Here is a 19,715-nt window from a genome sequence, read left to right on the forward strand (position 1 = left end):
AGTTCCTCTACTTGCGATTTCTGTTCTCCTTCAGTCACGTCACCTTCAGTAATTTGCTTTGATTCATAACGAAATGATAATGGAGAAACTGTAGATAACCTCTCAGAGGTTTCCTCAGATATTTCTGCATCTTCCTTGTCCCCTTGTACAGAATTATCCTCATTATTATATTCTACAGAGGTTTCTGTATCTAGTGTAAGTTGGTTTTTTGGGGTTTTATCAATATCTGCTGACTTTGGATCAACATCCTCATCTTCACTTTTATCAGTAGTAACAGGTAAAAAGCCTTTTTCACCTTCTAACTCAGAACTATCCTGATGTAAAACACAGTTGTTATCATTAGAAGTTATACTATGACCTGAGGAGTTGGGTTCTACCGAGGATTCTGACTCTTCATTAATGAAAGATGTATCTTGAGTTTTTTCATATAGGCTATCAGGCATTTCTTCATTTCTTTCTGATGTCTCTATAGCTGATGGAAAGCTACAGGTGTTTGAATTAGTATTGGCATATTGACCATCTAGCTGTGTTTTGGGAGCAGTCACGTCTAAAGTCTCTGTTTCTTTACAAAGATCCCTCTCTATATCAAAGCAGCTTTCTGATTCCCCAGTTAATTTTAGAGCTTCTTCAGAATTCACACTGTCCATTGCAATACAAGGCTCAACTGATTTTTCATGTTCATGCAAATGTACATCATTAGGAATTTTAGATATTGGCATATTCTCATGTGTGGAGTCCTGCTTTTCAAGTTCCTTCCTAAAGTGCAACAACTTACTTTCTGCTGATTGTTGGAGATGGGAGAAGACAGCCTTCAGCTCATCAGCTTGTTCCATAGCTGCAGTTTGTTTCAGACATTTTAACTGTGTAAGTATTTCAGAACAGCTACAGGCATTTTTTTGCATATCATCAGTGATTGTCCCAATCAAACTCTCTCTTAGATTCAGTAAAAGTAGCCAAGCTAGGAGGGCATTGGAGGGAGAACCAAAAGCTGCAGGAGAAAGATCCGAAAAGCGGCAAGATTTTCCAATGCATCCACCATGTCCTTTCTGCAGACCAAGCAAAGTTGACTGTAGTTCATGCAGCAACATGCTAGACATGCAATTATTCTGAACTTCAATTCCAATTTTCTCACTAACAATTGTGCAATCAGCTTGAACAGCAACTTCAGATCTTTTTCTTTCACACAGGTTGGTAACCTGAATGTCAACTTCTGCCACCTTTTTATCATTGTCATGTGCTTCATGAAACAAATGTAGCTTACTATCCTGACGAAATTCCGTCTTTAGTGAATACTTGGCTTCTTCTACTATGGATGTATTAGAATTAATCAAAGACTCAGTTTGTATTTCATCTGAATCTTTGGCTGAGTCTTCTGAAATTCTCAATTTACCAATAGGTTTTAATGGTTTTTTTGTTAGACTATCTTCAAGTAGATGTTCTTTCCCAGTTACATGGACATTATTTGTGATAAATCTAGCTTCTTTTTCTCTAGAAGCATCAGTATTTTGTTTCAGAGAAGAACAGGCTACAGTCCCTTCTTTTTTCTTTATAGGGGGTAAGACAGAATTTGATAATGAATTTTTCAGCCAAGTTTGGACATAGTTTTCACGTGAATGTTCAACAATTTTCTCTTGAAAACCCTCCTGGTTTAGAGCAGCTAATGTAATGGCACTCTCTGACATATTTATCTTATTTACACCTTTATCTAGATTTTTTTTCATCGCCTTTTGCTTTTTCTCTTTCTTTGATAGCAAATGTTCCAAATTCCTCTTTTCCTTTTCTTTATCAAAACTAAGATTTTTTGGCACTTCTGAAAATTGCTTTGAAGTCACTGGTGACTTAGGTGTCTGTTTGAAAGAACTGGTTATAAGATCTACACTTTCTTTCTGAGTACTAACTGTATTCTGACTGTGTTCAGATTCATTATTCGAATCAGCTGTCATTAGACCATCTTCACTCTTTGAGGATGAAATTATACTACTTTTTTTGCCTGACTTCAATTTTACCTTGGCTAACTTCTTGTTATTACTTCTTTTTTTCTTATTAAATGATGATGAACCATTTTGTTCTGCTGAATCCTGGTGATAGAACTCATCTTCAGGATATATGGTTTTGTCTGAATTGGCAGATCCATCATTATTTTTTGCAAAATATTCAGATCCTTTTTTCTGAGGCATTTCAGAATATTTATCCATAGCCTCTGCTGTGGAATCTTGTGTGATATGCAGTCCTTCACTTTTAATTACCCCTGAAATTTCTTGATGTTTTTGATTTTCATATGTACCTTGCTCTAACAAGGTAGGTGATTTTCTTTTCTTCTTCTTCTTTTTGGTGAGGGATGATGCAGATTGGCTGTTCTCAATGAGCGTTGTCATCACTGATTCAGTCATGGCACAGGTTTGATTCTCACTCTCAGTAACAGTAGGAAAGAATCCAGTAGCTGGATTTATGTTCTCAGTAGGACTCTTACTACATGGAGGTGCCATCATCTTCATCTGGCTGTGTCCACCACAGGCTGAATGTGCTGAATCTTGAGAAACAGCTATTAAATCAGTAGCTTGGCATTTTAATTCTTCTTTTGACTGACAAAATTCTGAATACGTAATGAAAGAACTCACTGATCTTTTTATTTGTTTAATATCACATGACTTATGGATGTGGTCTGCTGTACCTGGCCTAGCTGTCTGGGAAGTTTTTGATGATTGCACGAAACCACTGATGCTAGCTTTGGAGGTTGATACCAAACTACTATATGCACCTTGTCCCACAGCTGATTTCTCCCACACATTCTGTACTAATTCATCCTCATCAGGTACTTCTAAAGTCTTCCTATTTGTGGTTTCTATTAGCTCACTACTTTTGTGGCTTACTTTAAAAAGCATTTCTTCTTTTATATTTTCTGAAGAAAGCTGTAATAAACCATTGTCACTCATCTCGTTAAACTTTGGATTACTGACACTTGATTTTTTTCTGCTTGAATGAGCTACCACGCAATACTCAGATGTTTTTTCTCCATTCTCTATTTCCTCACTGTAGGAAAACTGTCCTATTGTCTTCTCTTGAACCTCTTTCTCAGATACCAAGGTGACACTCTCAACTACTGCTTTCTTTTGTCTAACACACTTTGGCCCAGGGGTGGGAGGCCTATAAAAGCGAGGTTTGATATCCTCGGGTACATCGCCTACATCTAAATCTGGAGAATTTTTCTTCTCAGAGACATTACAATCAGCAGTTTTCAAATAAGATTCTGATTCTTTGTCTGACACTTCCTCATTGGATTGCTGTAACAAGTCCTCATCTCCTTTATTGCAGCTCTTCAAAAATGGAGCATTTTTTGCATTTATACAGTCTGATGTATTTACATTGGATGAGCAGCCTTCCACATTCATTGTGGAAGAATTGCAAATGGAGATATTTTTGTCATCAGAAAGGCCAGCACGACTTACGGTGGTTGTCCACTTAATGGTTTCTTCCTCTTTAATTTTGAATCGAACTTTCATTTCCACTGTGATACTGCCATCTTGATTAACATGAACAGATTTCTCAATGTCATCTTGATACTGTGCCACAGGTAAGTCTTCACCAATAACTGACTGATTTCCTTCTATCCCATTATGGCAGTCAAGAGCATAGGAAGACTCTGAGTTGTTATCATTGCTGGATCCTTTATCAGAAGAAACTGAGAATATCTGAGATCTTGAACTAGAGTCCATTTCAGCTCTCACTACCAATAATTACATTGAAAGAACACAGATTCATTCAGTAGATAGAAAGCAGAGCAGACAAGTACCATGGATAAGGATCCAGATGATGAGACAGCGGACAGGCAACAAAGGAAGAGAAAAGAAGAAAGGAGAAAAATTAGTATTAAAGATGCTAATGAAGCGTGTTATTTTACATACTTGGATTTTTTATTTATTTTGCATCAGAAAGTATAGAAAATAACCCATGGGTAATTTTGCTATTCATCTATGAAGTTTTCAGAGAAAGAAGTATAAGAAAGTCTTAATAAAGAATTAGGCATTTAAATACTTGTTCACTTAATTTTATTTTACAATAGCTTCTTTCTAACACCAGAACTATAGTCTTATTCGAAGCTCCAAAGCCTAAAAAAGTATTAGATGATCTCATTTTATACTTAGTTGAGAGCTGAGATTGCCTTGAGCTTTTCAAGGGATTCATAGGCGCTCACTTTTTTGGGCTTCAAGCTACCAGCTTTACTTCCTCTTCATGCTTTAATGATCATTAATATATCATTTCCAATTAGTTCTTAAAGTTAAGACTAAAACATGTCAGTCAAGGTGACTATATATGTCCTTGGGCTTAATCTAACAATATATAGTATGTGAGTAACTTCTCTTTGTAATGTCACTGACACGTGAGGAAAGGGTTTTGTATCCAATCCTCTGGACTGACCTTCCATAAAGAAGTAAACACTGAAGTTCCTGAACTCCTTGTAAAATCTGAACTTAAATCATGAAATTGTGAAACATATTTATGTATCTGTATTGTTGATAATGGCGCAAAAGTCAGCAAAGCCAATGAGAACACCTCTAGACTTCAGTGATTTTTGAATATGGCACAAAATATGTTAGCATACACAATATATATTCCCACAATATGTTTTGATTACTCTGCAATAACTGAGGTCTTTTAAAAAATTTTCTCTCATCTCTCTCTCTCATATTGTCACTGATGAATTAAGAGCTAAAAGAACATGAGATAAGAATAAAGTTTTGCTGTCTTCCAAGGTCATCTGCATGTGCAAGGGGAACAGTGCAGGTACGCCCACACAAAGGTATGAACAACTGCCACTGATATTTAAATATATATGATCCACCATTTAATAGACAGGATTCACCTGCAAAAAGCATTTTAACACATCTTAACTTATCTACATTTCTTGAATTTAATTTTGTGTGTTTTTGTAAGTCAGGACACACGTCAAGACTTTTACAGTAATATATCACCGTTATAGAAGCATGTCTATAACTTCAGGCAAATGGCCCTGAAAGTTTCTCAAACATATGTTTTACTATGAACTGAATAAGAAACAAAAGTTTGTACTAACTCTTCTAACACAGACCAGAACTTATGGTTCCCAAAGTAAAAATCTCAGCTTCTCCATCTCAGGAAATGGAATTAGAACAAAGATGCTGAAATTTCATTTTTCTTGCTTTCATATCATCAATGACATCTCCTACACCTGATATTTTTGAAATTCTCAGGTTAAAGACAAAAAAAAAGGTTGTTTTTCCCTCCCTCCTTCTGTGATTGTTGTTAACTAAGAATTAGAAGCAGGAGATAATCAGATTCAGCAACTCAGGTTTTCTACAATTGCAAGGTTCAAGTCTCTGTCTCAAAGAAAAATCTGGGTAGGATTTTTGCTTCTGCAGGATTTCCATTCTCAAAATGTTCTTATTTAGTCTCTCTTGACTCATTATGTTATACTCTGCAAACAGGTCTTAAGCTGTGCAAGTCAAAGTACATGAAGGCTGAAAAAAACTAAATAGCTTGGTGGGGAAGCAGTAAAGTGCAAGGAATGTGAATGGAACTCCCTCCAGCAAATGAAAATCAAATGTCTTACATATTAATGTGCTCCACAACACTGTCAGGAAAGTCCCAGCACAGTAACAATTAGAGTGTTCCCTGGGTTATCCAGTACAGCACAAAGCTGTATCAGGAGTAGGGAGTACCTCTGGATTAAGGAAGTTCCTGCAGACAGTCCCTCAGCCCTACAGGATGCTCTAATGTCAGGAATTCCCACAGGACCTAAAGCTCGGGTACTGCAGCATTTAATTGCCCTCAACCTCAGGCTATTCATCTAGCCTGGCTCCTCTCCAAGAGCTCCTCATGTTCTTGATCCGCTGGCCACTTCCCACTCTTCCTGACCTTATCAGCAAAGCAACTCCATGAGTAATCAAAGAGAAAGTACATAATAGTGCATCTTTTCCCAAACCTATTCAAAAATATATTTAACAGCTATGAGGACATAGTAATGGATAACACCCTGTTTAGGCAAAAGCAGCTTCAAAAACATGAATTTTTCAGTGGATGGATGCTATACTGGTTTTCCTATTTATGTGGAGCATGCAACAAGAGAAGAGTAAATCATGACAAGCCAAACCTCCATTTATAAAGTTCTGAAAACTGAACAAAAGTTTTGCCCAAGCAATTGAATGAGTGTCTGAAGTAGCCTGAGGTTTTACTTTTACCACTGTTGTTATTAATTCTGAGACACAAAAAATTAATAACAGTGGCAATCAAGTGAATTAAAATGAAATATACTCATAGATTTTCATCCATATTCTAAGTAACTCTGTCAGACACAAAATATGCATACTAGCTGAGTACTTACCAGAAACTTGCATTTTAAAAAGAAAATTAACACTTTGATCTTTCATAAGCTTATAGAGGAGTCACAGCAGATATAAGCAGTTTCAGGTGGCCTTTCTGAATATCCTTGATTGTAGTAAGATTGTCACTGTTTATGTCTTATGCTGAGAGACATAAATTAATAAAATACAAATGAATTCAAAGAACTTACTCTTTTCAGTTTCTGGCTTGGTATTTGCTTTTGGGTACACACGATTTCCAATTCCAAGCAATTTAGCAGGCCGCAAATACCCAAGAGATTCATAATTGCTTGGTTTAAAAGGCTCTCTCCCTGCTGCAACTACAGCTCCCGTGCACAATATCAGGGCCTGAAGATTAGGTACCTGGAAAAAGAAGTAACATTAAATTCTCTGCCTTAGTAACCACCGAAAAATAATGTAAGAGATTTATCCCTTTCAAGCTTTAATATCTTCACTTCTTAGTCTCTACATTCATTTGCAGCAGACTATTAAATATGTATCACAGCACAGAATTAATTTTTCAATTCCTATAAGGCAATTACTACTTCTGTGAGGCTATATCTTGTTATATAAATATATTGGATAATTACTTCAAGAAGCAACTTGGATCTAGTTCAAAATTTTCTTAAAATTTAGGTGTTTACACATGTAATTTTGTTTCATCGTTGCACAGTGACTGTTCATAGTCATGAAATATGAATATGCATTTGGAGGTAGCTGTACATATGAAGACATACTGGGAGGAAAAACTCAGAATGGAGCACAAGCAGGCGACTAATACTTCCACAAAGGAATAGAACACCATCACAGAGCATTATACTTTGGAAAAGACCTCTGGAGGTCATGTAGTCTGACCCTCTACTCAAAGCAGATCTGATTGGATCAAGGTGCTCAGAGCCTTGTCTGGCAGTCTTGAATGTATGTTCTAAAACATATTGCAAATGAATGCTTACAAACTGTACTTCACTAACCTGTAGGTAATATGGATAGTTTCCCAACCTAATGCACAATTTCAACAAGTGAAGGGTAAACAAGAGATTTCTTTTGAACTCTCCGAGCTCTGCACAAAATTCTTTCTAGATAACCTGCTAAGTGTGACCATAAGTGTTCTTCTGTGGTTAAACAACAGACAGAAAAAACAAAAATATGAAATTATACAAACAGCATGTGAGACTAAAATCTGAATTATTAGTGGTGCACCATCTGAGTTTAGAGGTATGGAACCTAGTCCACAGTTTGAAACTCTAATAGGCAATCAGGTGTCAGGGTTCCAAGTCATTAATGGCAAACCACTCTGCATTTGTGCAATGATAAAAATGCATGTGGGCGTTAGATGCTACTTATCATGCTCTAAAACATTAAAAACCCCAGATAAAAAATCTGGCATAAACAACTAAAATAAACATTTAAAATCCCAGGTTATGTATAAATGTATAAAAGTACAGAACTGGGAGCATGCCTGAAAGAGGCCTGAGTAAGAGAGAAAAGTGTTTTTTTCTTTTTGTTTAAAATGAAGTGTGTGTCCTCACTAGCTTCTCTCTGTTCCCAACATTCCAGTATATTTCCTCCAAGCTGGTAGCCCTTCGGAAGAGAGAAAAAGTATAGAAAGTAAAGAAATGAAATTTAGCACATCTGATCATACATCATGACTGTGTTTCAAGCTTATAGTGGATATAATTTTTTTTAAATTTAAAATAATCTAGAAGAAATCATTTAAAAAGTCAGTACTCATCCATATTCTCACCTTTCTGCCATCGGTGGTATACAGTTTTGCAACTGGATACTGCATTAACTCACTCATATAATCCAGAAAGGCCTCAAATGTTTGTGTATTTTTCTTTCCCAAAACTATGGTGCGCCTAAGCCTTACGTCTCCATTTTTGAAAACAAGCATCTTTTTGGGAGTTGTTATTCTGCTTTCTCGATGGCCAAACCCATTTTCATGCTGCCTTGCTAATTGCACAGCTCGACGGCGAGCGCTGACAGGCCTGCTGATCTGCCAGGGCAGTGGCTTCTTGCTGGCCTGTTCCAGGTTGATGGGCTTCATTTTCCTCTGATGGGAGCAAATATAGGATTTTCCATCTTCCAGATCCTCCAGATTGGTGATGCTGTGTCTCCCTCTTGGTGTACTAATATTCCTTACCCCAAAAGGTAGCGGGACACGTTTGGACAAACTATCCAGCAAGGCATCAAATGTCTTGTAGGACCTGCTGTTAACTACCATTTTGATCCCATTAAACTGCGGGTCTCCACTTTTATAGAAACAAATCCGTTTTGCCACAACAGGCTCAGTAACATTGAAGTGGCGGGTGGATAAACTCTGTTCACTCTCAGAGGAGTTTGGATGATTCACAGAGTAACTGCTTGAAGGTGTTTCACTCATTTTGACAGCAATCTGGAAGAAAGAGGAGATGGACTGTAAAACTAAAAAAATATTATCCACATTTTGAAAGGTGCAGAAAAAGGATTTATAAGCAACCAACAGCAGCATGTTGTGCCAAAAATCATTGGATTTAAATGATTCAAGCTGTTATCACTAAATTCCACAAAGACTCCAATACTGTCAGATTAAGTTAGCATAGCTCTACTTGCAAGTATTCCCAAAACTCTCCAATGTAATTTCAAATCTCTTATCATTTTGGTACAAGAGACTTTTTCTTAGAAGGAGGTGGTTCGTCAGCCCATCCTTTCTTGAGCATGAAGCTACTGATATTTCACATTTAAGATGTTTAAGAAAAGTCCTTACTAGGAAGGAGCAATCTGTGCTTTGGTAGGAGCCTTTTTTAGTCCAAAATAGCTAAACTGAAAGACAATGCGATTCATTCTGATCTTACATACTAGTTTCATACCAAGGTAAAACCATGGAAGTCAGAGAAAAGTCTCCTGATTTACAGCACTGTGATCTATACCATAATAAAGGCCCAAATGTGTTAGAGTGAAGTTATGTCATAAATTGACATATTATTTGTTTTTCTATTACAAGTTTCATATCTCACAATATATATCTACAATAACAGTCACATTTATACAGAGAGAAAAAAACTACTGTCAAAATTTAGCATGTTTAGTAAAAAAAATTACTTTAAGTCCCTCAAAAAGACACAAAAAAAATCAGGTATTCTTCAGGAAAAGTAGCCTTGAAATGAAAATATTTAAATACCGGTCTTATAAACAAAAAATTATTTTTGACAACCATATTGATAGTCTTCAGGCTTGTAAATAGAGCTCCAATCTTTCCATTTTAATCCAATCTAAATATGGATACTGTAATGACAGCCCTTTAAGTGACTAAAACAACTTTATGATTAGCTTGCTTTCACTGGAACACAGGGTAAAAACTTTCAACTTTTCCTTGATTAAAATCAAGGAAATGGTTTTAGTAGACCTTTACTGAAAATCTACATAGCAGCCTTAAGGAACACTTATCATCAAATGAAAGAAATTAAATTCTATGATTATGTAATCTTAATATAGCTGCCATATTGAGTAATGGAACAATCTCTGGCTACCATATATTAATGAAGCTATGGAAAAGAGTATTCTGATTATTTTAATAGTGCATATATCAGTCCAGAAATTGCTAAGAAAATATGTTTCAAGACAGTGAAGGTTCAAATAAAGTCAGATTTGATAAAATTGTATCTTACTCTGTTCTTACAGATTTTCCAATAGTGCTTCAGCTGAATTGCAATAATGCACTGCTTCAGCTCAGGTAGTTTGCCTTCACTAGGAGTTAATTATTTTGAACATTGATCAGAAAACAGGAAGAAGTGTCTCCTTATAAGACATAATTTATGCTGTAAAATATATTTCTCTAAGTGCTAAAACTAAAAAGTAGCCAAACAGGACTGCACAAGAATTCTGTAGTCCAAGACTGATTTGCACAATCATTTAAATACATTTTAAATTATTACATTTTAAATACAACTAAAATACATTTTAAAAGCCTAAAAAATAAAAAAATAAAAAAACATTTCATTAGGAAATATGCAAGAAGAAATTTTCAAGGTTGGCTGCAGCAACTTACACAACCCAGCTACTGAAATATCTTGCTTTCTGTAGGAGGGAGGAGCTGCACTAAAACCACTGAGAGCTACAGTTGTTCATCTTTTTTGGCACATCTACTCATTAGCTGAGTAAATTTTCACTATACTTATATACTGAGAGTTTGACAGGTGAGTTTAGATGAGGAACACAATTTGAACCAGACATTTTATGCTGCATGTGTCATTCTGCCCAGCTGGATACTCCTGGAGGAAATCTATAAGGGCATTTTTCTTGCTAGCTGCAACACAAACATTCCTACTCTCTTTGAAGATCAAGTGTTCTACTCAGGTGAAAGCAGCAATGACAGAAGTTCTTGAGTGAACTTGATGTCATGTTACTCCATTTCAGCTGGCCAAGACTGGAGTTTGAGAGTCTAGTCCAAGATCTCTGGGGGAAAAGTGTTATTGTCAAGAATGGCCAGAGAGAAAAATTAACAGACACAGCTCCTCAGCTACTCTCTACTGTACTTCTAACACTTTGTGAAAATGGAGTGGAATTTCATCTAACTGATTTGATTATTCACTCTTACAAGAGATAAAATAGGTGGATTTTCTCATGAGACCAGTGACATTAATCCCTTCGGAATTAGCATCTCAGAAGCTGTTCTAGATATTTGTGCTTGTGCAAAACATTCACTTACATAAGCATCAACATTTGGAAAAGAAATACAACATATTTCACATTAAGATAATTATTAGACTTAGTCTTGACATTGTGGAAGTAATGAAATCCAAGACAAAGCAGGAATAAACATATCAAGAAAGAAGAGAGAGACTTTTCAGTATAAATATAAAATAATTTGAAGGCACAAAAATAAGAAAAATATTTTCTTAGCAAAATGGATGATAGACCTTTATTTGGCACACCATGTTCTAGCATTAATTTTAATAGAAAAATTAGTTCTAAATATTTTAGATTCCTTATAATTACATTTTATAAGTAAAAACATTTCAACAATGAACAATCAGCTTATTGTAGAAGTTACTTTTTCATACTACTGGCCACCACAAAATACCTTAATTTTATAATAAACATATTATCAATTTTCATATTTAAATATTATTCTAAAATTAAGAAATAGCTGATATTACATGAAATAGAATGCCTATTAAGATATTTTTGTGACTAAAATGTTGAGAAATTTATTCTCCAAGAAAACCAAACAGAAATCAGAACTTAATCTTTTCCCTGCATTCTATAAACAAAACCCCTCATGCAATGTTTATGCACAAAGTTAAATTCTATAAAAGCAATAAGTGGAACACTTTGTTCTAAATCCATCAGAATACCTCCAATGCCATAGAGCTGGTAAGTATTGCATATGATTTTATCATACTCACCCACAGTCCTATGTAAATAAAAGAGTATAGCTTGTTTTCAGAGATTTATAAGTTGTACATGTGGTTGTCTATGCCGCATGAAGCAACATCCTTAGTCTTATTCCAAGTATGCTCAGCCAGGAAAAACGTCATAATCCACTTGCTTAATCTCAGCTAATGTGAATCACCAGACCAGGTTCACCACAGACAGACCATGTTCAGAGCAGAATGTCTAACATCTCATTCAGCAAGTCCTCTTATTTTATGTTAAACACTATTTACCTATTAATCATTTCATTTGTGTTATTTTCTATTTATTTAGATTGCTCAAGAGAGTCACATAACCACATTAAATACAATTTTAGGTGGGGAATGTAGGTTATCTAATCTACCTTTTTGCCAGAGTAGGTTTTTGTTTTATCATCTAAACTAAATTCTTTAGTGACAAAAAAATTTAAATGTTAAAAATGGGGCTTCTACCACTCACCTTCTGAGACTATTAACTATCTCTAATTATTAGCTACCCTGAATTATTATTTTCTTTCATTCACTTCCTCAAGTCGATTCCCTTTGTGCCAAAGATTCTTCCATATTTTTCTCTTTTCAGATAACGCAATGAAAATCGTTCCACAGTTTCTCTAACGATAGTTAGTAAAACATGACAGTCTGAAGGAGTTGTGTCATCCATGAGGCATTCTTTATTTCCACATGTTGGAAAAAAGGCCGTGACTACGAATGCATGTGAATATAGTTCAGGAAGAGATAGGAAAATTATGTTTAACTGTATTTTAGTTATGCCATGGAACGTGGACATTTTTTTCTTTTTCCAGTGAAAATGCTATGTTCCCAGGTGGTAACTGTTCCATCTAATTGCCACTAAATGTATAATCTGATTTGGAGCTTCTTTGCTTAATCAGGATTACACCAAGCTCTCAAAACTAGCTGTGTAAAACAGTAACAAAAGCACTGCTCAGTAAACACTACCACTACATGCTGTAATGAGTTTTAACTAGTCTCCTTATTAGAGATTTCAGTATTTATAGAAGTTGCAAAATACCACTTCAGTTCCACATTCATAAGATGCATAGGTATAAAGATTAAACTATAAGGTTGCAGAGATATTTTGCTGTAAACATTGCTTTTTAAAATGATATATTAATATAATAATTTAGGTCCTTAATCTAGTGTAGCCAATGTATGCATATTCTAGTCAGTATTCTATTGTTTAGACTTTTTCAGAAGATGAACAAGTAAAATTCTATTCTGGTGTCTTAAAACTAAACTGCTTATAACAGGAATTTATACTGGGTTGGATTTCCCTACAGTGTAGGATTTAAAACATCGTTGCTACCCTCATTAGCTTTCCAGTGCATGCAAAGACACTTTCAATAAACAGCTAATCCATCAGTGGCTTCCATGTATCACCAGAACTGGGGACTCAAGAGATCACACTGCTGGGACCCAGTGAAGATGACAATCAAGTGTCACCATCTGACAGTGTAAATGCCTCTTATTTCTCTAAGACTTCAAAAGGCTGCAAAGCTTCTGTCCAGACATATGTAGCTTAAAGGCCCACTGCATTCATTCTTCTACTACAAACATTTCATGTATTCTGAAAAGATAGAAGAAATCTTCAACTTTATAGTAAAAATAGCATGAATAGAATTACACTTTATTCTGGTTTAAAGCTAACAAGCCACAAAAAAATTATCACTGTCCTAAAGCAATCAATATTGACACAGAAACACCTTTCATCCATTCATGTGGGCAGCTTGGCTGACATCCAGGGAATTATTAAAATTTTGCAATAAGAATTTAGCCTTAATATCTGAAGAAGAGTTATTCTTCATATATAAGCCTTTCACAAAGAAAATTTGGGGAATACAAAATTAGTCCAGAAAACTGAAGCAAGCAAAATCAGGCGACATGAAAAAAACATATCAATTATTAAAATTGTAATGGCAAGAACATTTACGATTTTTATGAGTTGCTGTCATTCTCACTTTTAAATGACATCTCCAAAACATCTTCAGCTCTAGGTTCTAATACTAAATATTGCACTTAACCTGTACTCAATATCCCCCTTGGTCCTATTTTTTTAAGGGTTATTCACTGGACAATAATTGATATTATGACTATATCACTGTGAGACTCTCACTAAGTTTCAGTGAGAGGTCTTTCACTGAAAAGATGCAAAAAGAAGAAACCTCATGTTTGGCTCCTTGTGAACATAATGGCAGATAAATACAAAGGATCTGCTTTAATGGCCACAGGCATCAGTGGAAGTTTTCCTTTTTTTCCCCGAAGGTTGTCCTCTAGGAAGGCAGTGGAAGCGACACGGCCAGCTGAAGGTGCAGTGCCTGCAGTTAGCCTGCAACACCTTTCTATGAGGCAAAAGGCCTCAGTACAGCACCTTAAACTAGCACATGACCTGCTGAGTTCAGCCTAACCTGGGCTGAACCAGAGCTCAAGTGGAAGTTTTCAAAGTCAAAAGTTTCTAACTGACTCCAAAATTCTTGGTATGAGACCAGAAAAACACAGCATCAAAATAATTGTAACGAATACTTTTGTCACTACACTTCCTGATTTTGAGCAGTTGCTCCTCCTTTTCTTCTGAAGACTTTGCTTCAGTAACTGAACTGATTAAATATTACAAGCACCTTAATAGAACCTACACTTTCCACCTCCTCCTCCAAGTCCTCAATTTTCTCAAGACCATTATCATACCTAGGAAACTGATGCTTGAGGAAGAAGAAGTATGTTAGCAATTACATCCGCATGTTTGCCGATATGTTTTTTTTTCACTAGCAGATAATCAGCATCCCAGGTTGAGAAACATAAGCAGCCTTTTCTGCAGCATTATCCTGAGTGGGAGCAGAGTCAGAGCCATGTGTGCCATGAGGGCTCCTTCCTGGCAATCCTGCAGCCCTTGAACGACATTCTTTGTTTGAGTCAGAGCCATATGGAACAGCAGTTAACACTTGAGTATTTTTATCATTCACTAGTGAGTCACTTCTTTAGAAAGGGCAGCTGCTACACCAGCTAAACTATTACTGTTGATCTCATGTCCCAAGAAAATGCTGATAAAGTGCCTTATATTTCCAAGTCCTTCAAACCTCTTATATTTCTGGTTTGGTTTATTTTAATTGGACCACTCAGTAAGGCATGGAACTAGGAAACCGCTATCAAGCTAAAAAGGAAATTATCACACTAGAAGCAGGGGCCTGGGTTAAGTTCCCTTCAGTGTGCCAAGCCTATTTACACCCTTTCCATCAAAGCTTTCCAAAAAATGTGGCACTATTAATATGTTACTACTGATAAGATTTTGAACCGTCACATTACAACAGCATTTTACTGTTTGATATCATGAACTTCTTATCAAATTAATCCTCACAGACTTTTATTCATCAAATTCTCCAACAGAGATTTGATAACCAACCAACAGCTGAGGATGCAGAATGAGGGAAAAAAGTATGCCCCTGGGGAGGAAAACAAAACAAAATAAAACCAGAGCTCTGCTTTTAGAAGAACTCTGCCTGAATGGTTAGCTGAACTGAAACCTCCTGTTTGAGTTATTCTGGTTTTTGACCACCACTACATTTAACTCAAATCTGAAAGCCCATTTGTGTTCAGTAGACAGACTCCTCTGGGAAATGTCTGGCCTTCCAGAAGTACAAATTAACCCATCATCTTCAAGTGAGCTACAATTTAATTCTAGAATGTATATCCTATCTCAGATATAAATGCATAACCATTCTCAGATTAGCTTTCTTTATTTTCTTGCCTCAGATGTATTGAACAATCTACACTTATCTTCTGCTCTGTAGTATATACTAGCTGAAGAGAATGTTCTCATTTTTTTCTGAGAGTGAATATCTGAAAAAAGAGCCATCCTAGACTGCATTTTTATTTGTTTACATTACACTTACACAAATCACTGCAGTGATATGTGAATGCCTATAGAGCTTCTCAAATTCTTTAAACAGGAGAAAAAGTGACTAGAAAATTTTCTATATCCCTAGTTTTTTTCTTTTACAATATTTTTAAAATTTCTTCCTTGAATATTTGCTTTCATGACCCTTGCAGCCCTTTGACCAAATTAGTAATGTACCAAACTTAACACAACATGATTTGTTAAAAATCATATTTCTGCAAATCAGTGCTGTCAACTTATTAAAGATTGATTTCTTACTGTATTCTTAATCTTAAATTCGTCATTCATAAAATCTTAATGTTTTACTGAAAAATTCACTTATTAAGACAGATAGGGTTGTCACATAATTTCTTTTTTATGAATTTTTTACCTTCCTTGTAATTCTAAACAATCTGTTAATTTATAACTATTATTCTTTGCATCTCCCAAAGAACATGGCCAAAGAAAAGGATTAAGCAGGCAGCACATGAATTCCTTGGTCAAGTTGTTATCACCTTACCTTGCCATTTGCCTCAGTTTGTCTACCTGCATTTCCATGCAATGGCCTTGCCAACTTTCCTATTTTGTGGAGACATTGTGAAGCATAAACTAAAGAAGTCTCCAGTAGCATAAGTGACTATGAGGGACATAGTCCTCCTTTTGGTTCCTTCTGGAGGATGTCATAAAACCTTTTGCTAGGATCTGGTCTTATTTCCTTGATGGCGTGGATATTTTACAGTTTTGCCTCCTACAAAATTAAAGTAGAAAGTTCTAAAGTGAAAAAATTAAACATCTTCAAACACTTGCTGTGATCTGCTGCCTACTCCTGTAGGTGCCCAGGCTCCTGAGGCTCCCAAATTGCTATCAGTACAGCTTTGCTGCTGGGCACGTGTACAACTATTCCAGCTCTAACACTAAGCTACTTAATGTCTTATCTTTGGTGCAATGCACAGCTCATCACTGCTTTGCCAGTCTTGCCTGAAGAAACCTGACCATCCCCTTGCTCACAGCCCAGGCAGCCAGCTGTTGCTGTCCTCCATTCCTCTGGCTAGTGGTTAAAGAGCTCTCTTTCCACTCCAGAGATCCAGTTCAGTGCCTGATTTAGAACAAGGATTTAAGTCCATATATCTAAGCCAGCAACCAGCTCAGTGCTCCTCCTCCTGTCTAGGTTGTGTATAAGAACAGGCTGATGAGTGCACAACATCTAATTCCACAACAGACCTCACAGCTACAAATGCCCAGTGGCAAGACATACCTAATTTACAGCCTTGGTTTTGATACCCATTTCTTTGACAGACAGAAAAATAGTGTCAAATATAGACACACACACACTCCTATCTAAAGGCTCTGTATCTGCCCAGGATTCAGAGGCAAAAATATCCAAGTCAAATATGAGCATGCCTGGGTGGAACAACCCAACCACCTCGAGGCACTGTATCACTGCACCTGAATCCCCAGTACAAATCTACCTCAGTTGTGCTAACTCTGGGCACAAGCAACAAGATCTGAGAAAATACAAGTGACATACTAGTGACTTTTATTTGGCTGTCATACTTGCAGCATTAGATGTAAAAAATGGAACTAAATATATGTTCCTAGTATCAACCCAGGATTCCCATGCTGAGATTTAAAGCTGAAGTCAGTTACCACTTCTGTTACTGTAGCTCTTCAAGAGAATTGGTTTTGTCCTTTCTGCATTTACTCTCACTTACATATAAACAATATAAGTGGATATTTCTGCATAAGCATGTTTATGTCTAACTAGTTATGTGTAGATACCTACACCCACAAAGAACCTCTACTCAGATATCTTCAATTATTTTTATATGTTTTAGATTAAATAGTCATTTTCTGGTGTCTTTCTTGTATATTCCCAGACTCGTTGTTTCCTCTAAACTCCCTCGTATGCTGAGCTGGTGTTTGACTAAAGGATCTTATACATATATAGAATATATAGATGTATACATACATACATACATGTATACATATATACATGTATACATATATACATATATACATATATACACATATATACATATATACATATATACATATATACACATATATACATATATACATATATACATATATACATATATACATATATATACATATACACATATACACACATATACACATATATACATATATACATATATACATATATACATATATACATATATACATATATACATATATACATATATACATATATACATATATACATATATACATATATACATATATACATATATACATATATACATATATACATATATTTTGAGCCAATTAGATCCATTGTTTGTTTTTAATGAAGATTTCCAGCCTCTATTTGTGCATTGCAATTTTGTCATAGCGCTTGTTTCTAATTTCAAATAATACTAAAATATTACATTAGATTGATAAAGATTTTTATATATACTCAATAAAAATACAAAGGCAATGTCCACCTCCTTCAAAACTAATCAAATCATATTAGTTGTTATAACCACCAATTCTCCATATATCAATCTTTTCCCTTGTCTAAATGAGTCCCATATGTTTTCAATAAAATTTTTCTACACATAGTAATATTGACTAAAGATTATACATAAACAGAACTTACTACTTTATTTTAATTAAATGTTCACTAGCAAAATTATGTATTTTTATTTAATGAAATACTTTTGCATTGAAGCTATTAATTTTTAATCAAGTTATAATTAAATTACCAAAAGCGATAAAAATATTTGCTAGTAGGAAGTCTGTGAGATGAATACATGACCACAGAGTGGTAAAAAGCATCATTGCTGTTCCCAAGTTCTTTCAGTAAAATATAAGAAAGACTACTCCAAGTTTCATCATGAGACACTGATACTAGACTAGATAAAATATTAAAATTTGAATGTTTTTAAAAAAGAAAAGCATACATTGGCCAAGTTAAAGAACAGGTGATCTTTTATTTCTATCTCTTCAACAAATTTGGTTAAATCATGTGCTCTCTGCTTGACACAGATAAAATCCAAGGCGTATAATTTTTAATGGAAAGGATCTGCTCACATTCCATTTAATGCAAAGGATCTGTTCATCAGACTGAGCCCCAGATGGATCCCTGTGGTGTTTTCTCCAGTCATAAAATATCACAAAGCCAAGAAAAAGCAGTTGAGTTAACTTAGGAGACAACGTATCACCTATCATTAAAAACTAAGGAGAGCTCAGTGATGGATAGACCTGGCTCCCAATACAGGGTTATACCATTTCTGCTGCTGCATTGCAGCAGAAAGTTGACATGTTTTCAAGCGTCCTTCCTCTTACTGTTATTATTCTTCACTTAAGACAAAAAAATCCTTCTTTCTCCCATCAACTGCTAGTTTTCGAGTCAAGCTCTTCTCAGTGGTGTCAACCAACAGAACGAGAGGCAACAGGCAGAAACTGAGGCACAGGAAATTCCACCTGTATATGAGAAAGAACTTCTCTGCTGTGCAGGTGACCACATAGTGGAACAGATTGTCCAGAGAAGCTGCGGGCTCTCGCTTGCCCAGGGTGTTCAGGAATCATCTGGATGCAATCCTGTGCCATGTGCTCTAGGAGCAGGGAGGTTGGACCTGACAACCCAACGTGGTCCCTTCCAACTAGACCCATTCTGTTATTCTGTGAATGGGACTGCAGCTGGAAAGGAGGAATGTTCAGATGCTCCACTCCCCTTCAGGATACAGCCACACAGTATTGTACTACACTGTGAAATGTATTTATGCTCTTCACTCTACTGAATACTGAGAAGTACCTATTTTCAAACTATTTTCCAAATTTAAAAATGACAGATTTTAATTATTTTAATTTTGTTATTGTCCCTTAATTTCTTGACAATTTCAAACACTAATTAAGAAAAAATTCTCAGATTTTCAGACCATACTGAAGAAAAACACTATTCTTATATAGATCTAATGCTGTCTAAAGGAATGCTGAATTGGAGAAATATATTTACATCAATTCTTGAAACCTTTTGGTAATGATGACTTATGACAGTGAGAAAGTGTACATGCTTTATAGTAAAATATTGGCCATGCTTCCATAGGATTCTAAAGGTACATTTGTGCAGTT

At 35.6% G+C, this 19,715-nt stretch overlaps 1 protein-coding gene across 11 annotated transcripts in view; it reads right to left on the reverse strand.

Moving 5' to 3' along the window:
• RP1 (RP1 axonemal microtubule associated) overlaps positions 1–19,715 on the reverse strand; it is a 219,289-nt gene that overhangs the window by 155,700 nt on the left and 43,874 nt on the right. For all 11 annotated transcript variants that reach the window (XR_010079946.1, XM_063394047.1, XM_063394058.1 and 8 more), the window contains 2 exons: positions 8,101–8,751; positions 6,548–6,719 (listed from right to left, as the gene is read on the reverse strand). Coding sequence is in view for 10 of the 11 variants with exons in the window: in XM_063394047.1 (XP_063250117.1) it covers positions 6,548–6,719; positions 8,101–8,739 (811 nt within the window). In the remaining variant the exon portion in view is untranslated. The remainder of the gene's footprint in view (positions 1–6,547; positions 6,720–8,100; positions 8,752–19,715) is intronic.

The sequence above is a fragment of the Prinia subflava genome, chromosome 1 (genome assembly GCF_021018805.1).
Source record: "Prinia subflava isolate CZ2003 ecotype Zambia chromosome 1, Cam_Psub_1.2, whole genome shotgun sequence".
Classification (NCBI taxonomy): Eukaryota; Metazoa; Chordata; class Aves; order Passeriformes; family Cisticolidae; genus Prinia; species Prinia subflava.